The sequence below is a fragment of the Branchiostoma lanceolatum genome, chromosome 6 (assembly GCF_035083965.1).
Source record: "Branchiostoma lanceolatum isolate klBraLanc5 chromosome 6, klBraLanc5.hap2, whole genome shotgun sequence".
Classification (NCBI taxonomy): Eukaryota; Metazoa; Chordata; class Leptocardii; order Amphioxiformes; family Branchiostomatidae; genus Branchiostoma; species Branchiostoma lanceolatum.
The window spans coordinates 9,048,514-9,062,637 of record NC_089727.1 but is presented as its reverse complement, the minus strand read 5'-3'; the positions used below and the strand labels follow the sequence as shown (position 1 = coordinate 9,062,637).

Genomic DNA, 14,124 nt, shown 5'->3' with positions numbered 1-14,124 from the left:
TATCTTACCTTTTATATGAGTCCACAGCCTTCTGTAGTCTCTCTTCATAGCCTACCAGGTCCACAGCCTGCGGGTTCACCAGACGCAGTTTCCCTGAGCTGGAGGCGTGGGCTATGGGGAGGGACTGAGGGGAACAACAAGTTTCAATGTCAATGTCAGGTAAAATATTAACATCTGTAGCCAGACAATTTGTATCTGTATCTGCATAGCCGCCCTTTGGGGGTATAAACATGTGTATATATAACTATACTTCGGCTTCACAAGCACTCGACACAGCGGCAGCTGGCTATATTACAATGAATGAACGTAGATCTATGTACACGTCCATGCATTAGGAACATTTTGTTTGACAGTCTGTTTGACAGTTTTTGAGGATAATGTGCTTCAGAGTTTAAAGTTTAGATACTTAATATGAGCCTATCATAAACTCCAATGAGCCTTTCAAGTTTTATAAACTGACCATACACCTTACACTCACATGTATAATGTGTCCTTTCTGCATACTGTCACCAACCTTACAGTGATTATCTTATTTGTAGTAGATTTTGTGGCTTGCTCTATAAATAGGAAATGGAAAATTGTGATAATCATTACCTCGTCAAAAACCTTTGACACCACATGTTTGTCCAGGATGGGCACATATTTGGCCTTGTGTGGGATGACCGTTGGAGCTAGCGCGTCCATGATGGTCAGTTTCTTGGCCACCAGGCCATGCTTCTTTAGCCACTTTTTGGAGGCCATGTCCAGTGGGCTGTAGAAACAATACAAAATTCATGAAAAAAATAAGAACATAATCATTCATCCCTTGCTATCTTGTTTCAAAGTTTCCAACAAAAACATGCGTGCAAGTCCAAGATAAGTTACCAGGGGGCCCAAACTAAAACCGCTTTTTCCTGGTTAAAAGCTAGCGCCATTAAGAATCATGACATGTTCAGAACATGAGATTATACCAAAAACATATAAGCAAACTGAACAATGTGGAACTGGAGCTCTTACTGTGATGGTATTATTGCTTTCCTTTTCTTTTTCCTCTTGTCCAGTATTCTCTCTGCTTCTGTTGACAACAATCATAATAATATTGTCATTAGTCTTACATAAAAACATACACAAAATCAAGGCATTCTTGCTGGTATTAAAAACAAGAGCTTTTAAAAAAAGCTGGCGTTTCGGCTACGTTTATAAGTGTGAATTGTCTTTCCCCTTTACTTGAAGTAAAATCTGCCAGAGGAAGTCACTCAAGGGCTGTTCAGTCTATAAGAAAAATTGTCATTTTGGGAAATGAGTACTGTTTTAATAGAGAAAGGCAGATTGGGGAAAGCAATTTTGAAGTTACGTCACTTAACTTAAGTGCTTTTGAAAAAGCTGGTCTTGGCCTACAACTTGTACTTATTTGTAAAATGTATAATAGGCTCATTATAAAAGCTATCAATGTAATTATGTACATGGCACGCAATAAAACATAAAATTTGAAAAAGCACCATTGAATCATCAGCACTATGGTAATTAAGTGAAATAGAAGTTCATAACAGCTAAGGTTCTATCTAAAATGACTACCAAATGTCAAACAAATCAACAGCTACCTCATCCGTATTATTCTGGTTTCCGCATTTACAACATTTCTTCCTTATTTTCCTGGGTAATTTTGCTAAAATTCATGAAAATTCCCATAGTTTTGTGCCGAGGGGCGCCACTTTCCACGTCCGTGTTGTCTGAATGAAGTCGATACTGAACAATGGAGCATTTGCTACTGTAACAAAGAATCGCTGTTTTGCAAACAACATCAAGAGCCTCTGTTTACATCAGGGATAGAAGTTTAGTGGCGAGTGTTTTGCAAGAATCATCTTACCGCGCATAGGAGCCGCTGCACGGTATTTTCCATTACAATGAACAGAAAAATTCGAATGCCGGGTTTGGAATCTATGAAGTCCTGTTCATGAGACAAAGGCCTTGTATATATTAAATGAATATTTAAAAATAACAAATATAAAATATTTCTTTATTTATTAATGAAAAAAAATGATATTCATAAATATGATATTGATAGATTAATATAATATCAATATATATTTTTGATATTCAATATCTAAAAAGAAAAAAAAATCCATGCACGGAGACGAACCCGGATCTTCTGGGTCCGAAGTGCTTCGCATTGCCAGATCGGCCAAGCTGCGGTACGTAACTGCTCACTCTGGACGTAATGCTATAACCTCACTATATGGTATCATTTATGCCGATTTTTGGTCGTTTTCTTGACGAAATCATTTTTTTTCTTCTGCAATCTTGTGGAATAGATGTAATATGGTCATTTTTCAGGATATCAAAGTCCGAAACCACAATGCAATGATATTTCCGAACAGTTGTAGCAGTTACATGCGGTCGCCGTCCTGTGTCACATGCAAATCTAGCCTGCCTGCATTTTCGTGCTTTCTTGCCATATAAGGCAACGGCTATACAAGGATTTGAGAACGTATTGCCATATAAGGTCTTATTGTGTGCGACACAGTGTTGAACCAAGCTTCCCTGGTTCCTTCCTCCTTGCTTGAAGGTAAAAGCCAGGACAATGCGTTCCGGCGCGCATGCGCCGAAACGCAAAAAACTAAATTTGAAGAAAAGTCAACTTTACATCTGATTCAATGAGGTACAATTTACAGTGTGCAATTAACAAATCAATACTAATGTAAGTTGTATCTGTTTTAACTCAATTAACTATTGTTAAATTGCTGATTACATGTATGGCTTTTTACTGACCATCCAGGGATTCCTTGTACTTGACCCATTGCCTCTCAAAGAGTTCCTTCGTCTCCGGCAGCATCCACGTGTTCCCGGCGCTACTGAACCCCCGAGGAGTCATGGACATCGCACTCATGCTCCGAAGCAGGCTGGTCTTTGTTTGTCCTGAACATCAAGAAGATAGAACAAGTCAGACATTGAAAATTTCAAAGCTCCATGAAATAGAGTTTTGTGGTTTCTTGTTTTATTCCTTATTGTGAATTTCTGTCTAATACTTTTCCCCACTGACTTCCATAAGGCAACAGATATGTATACAGCAGGAAATAAAAGAGAGGAAATGAGATTGATAGCCAATTTGGGGACGTTTCTTGGACCTTTGACCTTAAATCCTGTCAGTGTATCCAACATGCCTAGCATGTGGAAATAAGTGTGAAAATGCACACAAACAGACACTCGAAAAACAATAAATCAGTACACGAAGGTGACAAGGGAATCAAACTTCACTCCCTTACCCATAATGCTCTGTTATACATGTAGCTTTATGATAAATATGAACTTTTGGCACTTTTGACAAAACATTTCTTTAACCTTTAGCACTCTAAAGTAGCTGTTTGGCACCCAATTCCTTATTGGTTAGGCTGCAGGGAGAAGATTAACAGGGAAAACATACCTGCAAATAGAGGCTTCTTCTGCAGATCAGAGGTCCTACTCCTGGGCCTACGTGGTGTGTGTCGGACGTGGCTGTGAGCGGCGTGCGCCGGGCTGCGGGAACCGTTGGCTGTCCTCGGGCGTGGAGTAGACCTGGGGGTGTGGCTGGGGGTGGTGTGGGAGAACCCCAGGGCTGTCATGGGTCTGCGGTGTGAGGGGGCGGAGGAGGGACGGTGGGTGGAGGGAGGGGTGGGGCCTGAGGAGGACCGGGAGTGGTGAGACTTACTGGAGCTGGTGGAGGCGGAGTCTGGTCGCTGGTTCCTGTATGCACAATAACACAGGTGTAAGTCAAGCAACTGTTTTCACTAGAGGTTCCTTGTTGCCTTCAGATGGCTGATAAAGAGTTTGCATACTGTAAATCGTACAACATTTACTGCAGTCTTATTTTCACAGTTTTTGTGGAGACCTCTTCACCATGAATTTAAGACACAACAGATGCGTTTCCAATGTATTTCAGTGGCTACAGTAACTGTACTACAGATTTCTTTTACCATGAACTTAAAACACCACAAAAACGTCCTTATCCCAACTAACGCAAAATAAAACTCCCACAAAATTAAACGAATTTACAGTACTTGACCCTAAACTCAAGGGTCATTATGAAACATCTATTAAATATAGAGATTGGGATCAGAGTCTGTATCGACAGAGATTGTGTTCAGGATCTCTGTCAGTCTAGTACAGTTGGCGATTTTACCAGTAGAGATTCCGAGTCAACAGGGACTCCAATTGGGATCTCTACTGGTAGAATGACTGGTTCTGCCAAATCTGCAATCTCTGAAACATATATATTTATAGTCTAAAATTCTGATAGAAAGACATTTCATAGTGAGTGCCAGCAAACTTCAGGAGATAAGAAATAAGCCATCCTCTGACCTGATAGCCTTGCTGCCTGAGTTCTTCCAGTCCAACATTGCACACTCGTCCCTGAGCTGGGCCACCTTGGCCAGGTCACTCTTGGCCCGTTCTATCTCCTGTTTCAGCAGCTGGATATCCTCACTCTGTGAGGCAGAACAGGAGTACAAGAAATGTATCACACCATTTGTTTGTCAACATTAGGCAATACTGATATAAATGGCACCCCAAAAGTGAACATGTGGGGGAAAAAATTTGGCCCCCAAAAAGTTGCCTTTATTATGAAATCTAAGTGGCCAGGAAGGTTGAACAAATAACGGAACACACAGAACAAGTCACAAAGGTAACAAGTTCCCATGGCACCAGTAGAAAGTGTAAAATGAGGAGCTTATGTTCCTGATAAAGTGCCTTGACAACTAACAGAAACATTAAATAGGCCATATTGCAGAACCTTTTGCATCCTGGAAAAAATGGTGAACTCTGGGTATTGCACGGGCAAGCCAAATCATTACCATGACAGCATACACCAAATAAGACACAGTGTGCATGCCCTACATGCATGTACAGGAGTATTTATGATAACATCTCGCTTGCCCCCTACAGCATACACATTGTAAAGGAAGGCAAGTGTTACCAACATCGTGGGTTCAGCACCAGGGACAGGGAAAGGTTGTGTTTCAGCATCATGGTGCAAGTAAGCTGTTCTTTAAGGTTTATGTTTGCGGTTTACAGAGGCGAATAGTGCTGCTTGGGATATACACATCCATGGTAGTTCTGTTTATTTTACAGAACTAAAATTGAGCCTCAAAAAAAACAAAAATGATTTGTTTATCATAGTGACTATTTTCTAACTTGTGATGGTGGAAAACGTGAGTACAAGAAATTGCTTCTGTACCACTGGCTCTTTATCAAAGGCCACTTTTCCTTTTGTCTGATACTTTTCAGTAAGCATGAAAGAGGGGAAAGAAGAGTCAAGTCAATTCATGATAAACATGTCAAGCATAGAAATCAGTGTTTAAGAAAATACAGTCAAACCTGTACAAGTGACCACCTCTACATACATAGGGACCCCCTGGCCAATGTGACCACTTTTTGATGGCCCCTTAGATAATTTTTCCCATTGACACAAGTAGTAAGAATCCTGTCTATTGTGACCAACTGTCCAGATAGACCAGATTTTATCGTTCCTGTGAGTGGTCTTCTTGGGCAGTTTTGACTGTAGATTTCTTTCATCGTTCTAAAACTCGAGACAACAAAGACCAAAATCAGTCGGTTTGAACAAATCTCACCTCAAAAGGTTCTGGTCCCTCTGGGTCCCTCCCGTCAGTGGAGTAGTAGTGGTATCTCCCGTTGGTGTCATGTGACATCTGTGCCAGGAAGCGGTTGGCCTCAATATCGTCACAGTTGAAGGAGATGGTGTGAATGGGCACCTGGGGGTGCAGCTGCACCTGCGCCAGGATTGTCTTGGGCAGCTGGAAACACACAAGAACATTGGTTTACTCTCCCAGCTGCAAAATCATCTATGTTCAACTTGGAAAATCATAATTGGCAAAAAAGGAATTCTACAAGGAAATCCAACTTCATTTGGAAAAAAATACTCTTTTCTAATTGTGAATGTGCAACAAAAAGTACAAATGTACCATTCTAATTCTGAAGACATATATAACCAAATGCACTTTTAAGTTAAGTCATCTACGCTTTCGGCAAAGATTGCAAGCAATACAAAGAAGTTACTGTAAATTCATTTGCTTTCAGTGGTTTAATTTTACGGTACGTGGTGGGAAAAGAAGATTTTTGCAGTGTTTCAAAATTTGCAGTTGAAACAATTTTTCTGCAGTAGAATAGTAATACTTTAGAGACACATATTCGTGGTGGGGTGGTCAATATAAAAACTATGAAAGTAAAACCACAGCAAAAGTTTCAAGATTTATTAGACCAATTGTCACAGCTGCAGTGAGAAACAAAGAAACACTGTTCCCACCTGATCTGGCCTGCCATCTGTTAGCAGGTAGATAGCGTGTGTGTTGTGATCAGCCAGTGCTAGTCTGATGGAAGCGAGTGTGTTCGTGGTTCCGCCCGCCGTCAGACCCTTCACCCACTGCCACGCGTTCTCCAGGTTCTGTTCGTTCACGTCCGCTAGGCGGTCACGCCAGGGGATGGCCCGGGTGTCGAACTTCACAATGTTGAACTTGGCTTTGTGTCTCAATTGTTCCTATGGAAATGCAAATGCGGGTTATTGCAACAAAAGCAGCCGAACTGTGAGAGTAACTGTATCGGTTTTGTATTACCATCACAAAACAAATATCTACTACATGTACATTTACTACTTCACATTCTCTGCAACTGCAGTCGTCAAAACGTCTTGCAGCTGCATTCATTGCATATAATACAATCGTTTCAAGATGTACAGTTTTATCTACAGAAGATGCCTATGGGAAAAAAAGTGAAATAGGATGTTTTTACCTGCATGAGTTGGAAAAGCTTCTCTTTGACGAAGGGGAGCCTATCCCTCATGGACTCTGAGGTGTCAATCAGCAGGTACACCTGTTCCTCTATAACTGTTCCAAACAGTTCACGACTCCCCTCCCGCAACCAGTCAATCCTGCAAACAACAGCAGTTTAAGTAGTCATGAATCATTGCTGATCCTTGAAAGATGTGTGACTATTTTTCGGTGAAATGTGCTAATATTAGATCAAAATAGTTTACCTGATTTTTCATGAATACATTATTTTTAAGGAAAATGTAACGATTTAAAATGGCCAAAAATGACAGCTTTTTTTTCTTCACAGCATTGTTATGTATTATAGGCTGTCATAACATTCATTTGCAACAAGCCATCCCACAGAAAATGCTGTGTTGGTAAGTTAGAAGACAATTTAATATACTAGTACATAAATTCAAGTATTTCTCTTCGTAATTTGTCAGCAAAATCAGCAATTTTTTTACGATTTCAAAATGCAATCTCCTTCAAATGGAATCTATACACACACAACAAGATTGTACATTACCTTCTTTGAACCTGTTGTACCACAGTGTTGACTCTCTGTTCATAGTGCCTGTGGAACTCGGGAGTCACGTGTACATGTACCACGGACCCATCCTTCCAGTTGGTGTGGGCGAAACGGTCGCAGTACTTTGCATTGATCAGCTTGTTTTTTGTGTCCTGAAACAAAACAAATCATACACATTTATCTTTGACCATTGATCAAAAGAATCACTCTAAATGTGCTTCTACATTGCTGCCTATGTAACCAGTGCAAAAAATACTGAAGAAGCTAAATTTTATTGAAAAATGTAAAAGCACCACACACAAAAATAGGAACACAAGAGGTTTCTGAAATATCTAGTTCTAACACTAGTACTGAAACAAATTTTTGTGAACTATATCACACTTAATTTTAGAGCATATTTTCAGAGTTTTCAATGATTCATGCTGCTCTATGCACCAAAAGGGAAAAATAGAGATTACACGACATGTGGAAACCATGCATCCATGCAAGCTCTGGAACATGGGATAAAATAGTCCAGATTATACAACTGTTATATATTCAAGTTAGACAATAACAGCATCTGCACTACTTTTCTCATCAGGCATATAAACTGTCACCTACATACTACTTTATCATCAGGCACGTTGATTGTAACCTATGAAACTTGAATGACTCCTAAGTAACTTGTATCACTCCACCATACCTCATAAAACTAGCATTATACAAGATTCTGAGTCACCTCGAAAATATGTTTTATAGTGTCCTTTAATGGCTATGAATGGCACACAGAGCAAAACATGGTGGCAGCAGTGGGATATGAAGGAGTATTAGAACATCAGAGCATAACAATTACAACTATAACACAACAGCCAAAGTGCATATAGCTTTAATCTTATCATCATGAAACTCATGTAACAGGCACACAAGGGTACTAAGAATCTCTGCAGCAAGATATAAAGAAGTACAATGTATGTACAGTAATATCAATTCTTGAAGTCCAACTTACAGCATCGGTTTGTGAGTGGGGGTCTCCTGGTTTCTTTTTAAGCTCCACCACCCCATCGCTGTGTTTGAAGCAGCAGCCAGAGATCACATCATAGAAGTCCATTCTCCTGGCATCAATGCCATAATTCTAGCAAACAAACCATAATGTTACAACACAATCAGACGTGTTAAGATTATAAAGGAGTAGAAGAAAATAAATAGCTTACAATTATCTATGGAAAAGTAATATGAATAAGCAGTCTTGGTTTTCAAAGATGCCCAAACATTTGGAATTCATATTTGGTACCATTTTATTTTCAAGCAAATTAGTCAAGATTACAGGACTACGGAAGAATGAGGATAAGTCTTAATCATCAATGTGAACAGATATTTATAGGAATTTCAGTGGCAAAAATATGGTAATATAACTGGACACACAGCATTTTCTTTCCTAGACCCTAGCTGACAACCAGTGTATTGAATTGGGGTTGCCTATTGCTTACATGTGATGGCATGCACCTGAGGCAAATGTCTCAGCTGTGTTCTTTATACTATATACTTAGATCTACTCCCAGATAAGATCATCAAATCCACTACTAATCAATTATTCATAACTATTGAGTATAGTAGGAGTGGTCATTGGGTGGTCTTTTGTCAAAGGCCAAGCCAAAGCGAAAAAAGGATTTTGATATAATTCGCTTTCACATATGAATCTGCTGGCTATGAAAATCAATAGAGTATTCTATTATTGATAGATGGCAATATTTCTGATTCACACACAAGTGTTCTTTTTCAAAGATACTTGCAATAGGGTTCATTAGAGTTCATAAGACTCTTTTAAAGTAATCATCTTATAAATGTTTGAGGGGGAGTTCATACAATGTAGTAACAATTGGAAGTAATGTTTGAAAAAAGAATATTCAAGCAGAATGCCAGGAATATGTTTGGAACACCAACTTTACATGTACATTTGCATGCAAATATTATAACATAAATTCTATCTGACATATGGTGAAGTCAGATCGTAGATGTTTGTGTATTGTCTCTGTAGTTCCTTTTTTTTATATGGGCCCTTGGCCTGAGTTAAAGAATAAATAAAATAAATAAATGAAGTATAGAATGGACCAGATCAAAAGGTTATTTTCACAATCTTACCTCCAACCACTCTTTTGATCCCATGTACTGTTCACTCTTCACTTTAGGTCTCGGCTTTACTGTGGCTGAAATAAACAAGAGAAAAACCCAGGATCATTATCTGAAAGGTCATTTCTTCAGGCTGTGCGGTTCAGTTGTTAATTCATTGATAAGGTCACGGAAAGACTGCCACGTATACAGGATCGAGGTCTGTATAACAATTTGTACGCTAAAATCTAAGATCTACTAACATAATTCCACCAGGATATATAATTCCGCCACCCTGAAAAGATACATTCAAACATATCTCCAACCCAACGTCCCACAGTATATAATGAATTACTATATATCTAAACTGTGCATACCTGGGGGTTTCTACACTAGAGATCTCTCAAACACACTATTTTTCTAAGTGGCAGATTAATGTTAATGTAGGTTAAGTCTTAAACAGAAAACTCTGTTGCAAATTGGCTTCTTACCATAATTGCTAGCTGTACTTTACTATATGCTCAGAGTACAACCTATCAATTATCTAACAAGTATAGAAAAACTGTCTTCTTTCACCTTGATCAAACCATCTGACTGTTTTCTTGGCTGCCATGTTCAATTGATGTCAACAACATGTACTACACTGTCAGTCGACCCCAGGAGTTAATCAGGGCTACACAGAGTGATTGACAGTTGCTATGGGCAATGGGAAGGCACTCTCTCATTAGAGTAGATTTCCATTCATCTGGGAAGCATGCTGGCTCTATACTTAAAGCTTTGCATGTCAAGAACAGATTCACCTTTGCACGTAATATTCAAGGCTGTTTCAAGGATACAAGTGATGGAAGGATACAAAGTCAAAACCCAGAAATGTTTTTAGGGGAGATATTAGGGATGATAACGCCATAATCACTACTTCATTTCATTCGGAATAAATTAGAGTTGTTTCTAGCCGATTGCTCTATTGTAGAAGCGCTATTACTGTTACATGTAGGTCAATGACCTGATAAGCTACAGGCTACATTTTCCATTATAGTTACTAGCGACAGACTACAAAGATCTTCTGCCGAAAGGTAAATCAAAGCAGTATCATCAAACAGCTATCTATGATGGTCACATGTCTTTGACAACTGTCATTAGCATATGCTCGAGGCAACGTGAGCTTTTAAACCTCCTACAAGAGCAGTTCTATTTCTGGCTTTTTGAATGGCTTTCATCGAACACGACTTTTTGAGTGGCTTTCTTCAAACGTGGGACCTCTGGCTTTACGTCCAATCTGAAAGTACGTCCCTAACTAAAGCTAGGTATTTATTTTTCTCTGAATAGAGTGATGAAATAAGTGTAAAGTGCCCTTTTTCTAAGGGCACAACATTGGGGTCTGCTAAGGATTCGAACCAGAACCTTTAGATTCTAAGTCAACAATCCTAACCACAAGACCACCTTGACACATGTTTGCAATTCATCTCATTGCAAAGGCCTCTAGGTAGAATCCACAATTAATGGATATAATGGTAATTGGCAGAATTCTCAAATATTGGAAAGAATGGGATAGTTTCAAGTGTCAACAATTGCTACCTTGGTTTATCCATTTCAGTCTATATTGATGAGTTTTTAGTATCATCAGACATATACAGTTAGGTCACAGTGCAAGATATTCAAATATTTTCTTACCATTTCCCTTTCTTTTTTGTGCCTCCACTTTCATTAGAAGGCATTAGGAAAAACATAGCATTATGAGATATGATAAACCTATTGCTACATTAATACATATTATGACACAAACAAGTTTAGCTTATGGGAATATGACACATAAGTAACATTGTGCTCCCATACCTCTTTCTTTGCCTCTCCTATATGCTTCAGCTTCCATAGAAAGGCATTGATAGAATAACAGTGGTGTTAGGGCTCATTCAGCACAAAGGACAGGACCTACAATGTGCTGAACTATTGCAATGTGGATAGCCCTACTTTAAATCATTTTAAGAGATGGTGCAATGTGATGTTCCAGAAAGTGGTGCTAATTAGAAAGAAAAAAACAATTATGGTTTTGGACAATGTTGTGTAATTTGCATAGAGATCAAATCTTCTTGAAGGAATTTATCTTTAAAGTACTTATCAGAGTTAAGTTGGAAACCATTCTTAATGTTAGGAATAATATGTTGCTATTTCAAGTTAGATAATGGGAGTCATTTGATCTGATTAAATCATTAGGCATTCTTATTTCTAGTTTCATGCTTAAGTGTAGATTATTGACTATCATGTGATTGTCAGATCATTAGTTTATGATTGGCTTTGTTGTGCAAAGAGAAATTCATTGACATGATTTGCATTCAGTCTCTTCAAAATTGTTTTACACATATATATCATTTTTCAATACATGTATTGTGCATTCTGATTAGTGGTATATATTTTACTTTTGTTGTTTATTTTTATTTTGTTTTCTCTTTAATTAGTAAATGTTCTTTTATATGATGGTGAAAGTGCAATAATTGACCCAAAAAAACTACTGTGACTCTTGAAACTTTTGCAGTGGTTTTATTTTCATGGTGACCTCTCCACTAAAAATTCACTTTAGATATGTGTTCTCAATGTATTACTACTATAAACAGTATTGTTTCAACTACAAATTCAAAACACAGCAAAAACTTCCTTTTCCCTTCTACCATAAAAATAAAACCACCGGAAAGTTATTTTACAGCATCTTAAGTTAAAGACTTACCCATCTGTGTCTTGGGATCAGGTGCCTCCTGGATCAGCACCTGCACCTCTGCCAGGGTGTTCCTGGCCTCCTCAAGCTCTTCAAACAGTTCAATGACCTCAGGTCGCACTCCTGCGCCAGGTGGAACTCCACCAATCGGTGTCCTGCCCTCCCGAAGGGTGAAGGCATGAAATCTAAAGTAGAACGACATTGGTCATCACAAATGTCCAACAGTAATTCATAATTCAAAAGACTACAATCATAATAGCTTCAATACCCTCATCCAAGGTAAATCAGTTCAATCATTTACCGGAATACACGAGACTACACCGGAATACACATAAAGAAGGGTGAAATCTACTGAAATACAGTATACTTTGATGAACTATGGTTAGATCATTATGTGCTAATTAGACAGACCCCACTAAACAAACATTGTAGACAGTAAATGCATGGTGGCAGGCTGCAATATCCCAATATTTTCTAGCAATTTCTTGTTTCTAGCAATATCTTTATTCTATACCAAATATAGCTACTTGCAATTTTTACTTATCAAAGCATTCTGTATTTTGGTAGATTTCACCCTTCTCTATGCGTATTCCAGTGTATTTCTGGTGTATTCCGGTAATTAGATAGATACAAGTGAACCACCGACTGACCTTCCTCCTGTGAGTTTGGTGAGGTCCCTGAGGAAACGTGTGGTGTGTTCACTGGTGGCGTTGAAGGAGACAATGTGGAGAGGGTATCGGTGTCCCACCAGCTTCTGCCTCAGGAGATGCTGGGTGTCGTTAGACAGGTCCCCCTCATAGAACAAGTACACTGCTTCTGCCTGTACCAGGGAATTAGAAAATAGTACAATAAACACAGGTACTAGGTACAGTAACTTTCTTTTCTGACGTTATTCCATTGTTTTTCTATGTCATATTATGTTATATTATTGTTTTATTCATTTTGTCATTTGAAATCAGTTGTAACAAGTTAGTATTTCGAAGCATTTAGTTAAGTTTACCTTGTATTATTATTTGATTACAGTTTGTGTTATTTTTGTTATCTTACATGTATGTATTCAAGTTTGAACAATGTAGGGATTGCCTCCCAGGGCACATTGAAAAACACCATTACAGGCGATATGTAACCCCCTGGATAAATGAAAATAAACAAACAAACAAATAACTGTAAAATTTATTTTCCCGGGACATAATTTCACAGAAGGCAGAATGAGTGGCTTTGCAGTTAACGGATAAACCAATTCTGTAGTACAGTATATTGGAGACATATGTTCACAGAGATCACAGTGAATGCAGCAAAAGTGTAACAACTAGGAACATTTCAAGGTTAACAGTACTAGTGATTTTGATCAAGCTTCATTGTATGGTTACAATGGAGTAATAATATACACTGTGTATATTTATATAGCATCAACCTACTAGAAATGGTGTTCATTCGCTAAGGCATACCTACAAGCCGTTTCTATAGAATAATGATATTTTGTTCTATTTTTTGAATGGTACATGACTAAGTACTCATTCATTACAATACAATAGAGGATATGATATCAATCACTTCATTGTACTCACGTTAGGATCGTTCATGGCCCTGATGACAGACTCGACAGTTGAAGTCTTGGACCGTCCCACCATCCTGTCGATCTGTTCCAGCCACGTCAGCGCCGACAGTCGGCTCTCCGCAGAGTACGGGATGGCTCCGTCAGGCTGCCACACGCTCAGGTCTTCCTGGGCTCTGAAAGAGTTACACAGACATTTGGGTAGTTAGCATGTTGTTCTCAAAGATACATACACCACTATCTCTGTTAGAATTGTGGACAAAAATGGCTGAATGGCTAGGCTAGCAGACACGAGCTCAAGAAGCTATCTCTAGCTATAGGCATTGTGTCCTTAGGAAAGGTACTTTCTTCACTCAACTCAGGTGTAAAAATTGATACCTGACTTTGGTTGATGAGGTGAAACGCAGTGGAAGGAGAGAGAGGGGCTCTGCCTTCCAATACCGTGCCCTAAACACAGTGGATAACATGGCTT

At 38.8% G+C, this 14,124-nt stretch overlaps 1 protein-coding gene across 3 annotated transcripts in view; it reads right to left on the bottom strand.

Moving 5' to 3' along the window:
* The window catches only part of LOC136436442 (von Willebrand factor A domain-containing protein 3B-like), a 39,795-nt gene that overhangs the window by 14,322 nt on the left and 11,349 nt on the right, over positions 1-14,124 (bottom strand). The window contains exons 6-22 of one of the 3 annotated variants that reach the window (XM_066430430.1): positions 13,666-13,828; positions 12,748-12,917; positions 12,110-12,282; positions 11,224-11,253; positions 11,062-11,088; positions 9,424-9,488; positions 8,291-8,416; positions 7,303-7,457; positions 6,757-6,895; positions 6,275-6,505; positions 5,583-5,765; positions 4,315-4,439; positions 3,401-3,699; positions 2,749-2,895; positions 997-1,054; positions 595-751; positions 9-124 (exon numbers count right to left, since the gene is read on the bottom strand). In XM_066430430.1, the coding sequence (XP_066286527.1) occupies positions 9-124; positions 595-751; positions 997-1,054; positions 2,749-2,895; positions 3,401-3,699; positions 4,315-4,439; positions 5,583-5,765; positions 6,275-6,505; positions 6,757-6,895; positions 7,303-7,457; positions 8,291-8,416; positions 9,424-9,488; positions 11,062-11,088; positions 11,224-11,253; positions 12,110-12,282; positions 12,748-12,917; positions 13,666-13,828 (2,364 nt within the window). The remainder of the gene's footprint in view (positions 1-8; positions 125-594; positions 752-996; positions 1,055-2,748; positions 2,896-3,400; positions 3,700-4,314; positions 4,440-5,582; positions 5,766-6,274; positions 6,506-6,756; positions 6,896-7,302; positions 7,458-8,290; positions 8,417-9,423; positions 9,489-11,061; positions 11,089-11,223; positions 11,254-12,109; positions 12,283-12,747; positions 12,918-13,665; positions 13,829-14,124) is intronic. The other 2 variants (XM_066430431.1, XM_066430432.1) reach the window with 2 other exon arrangements.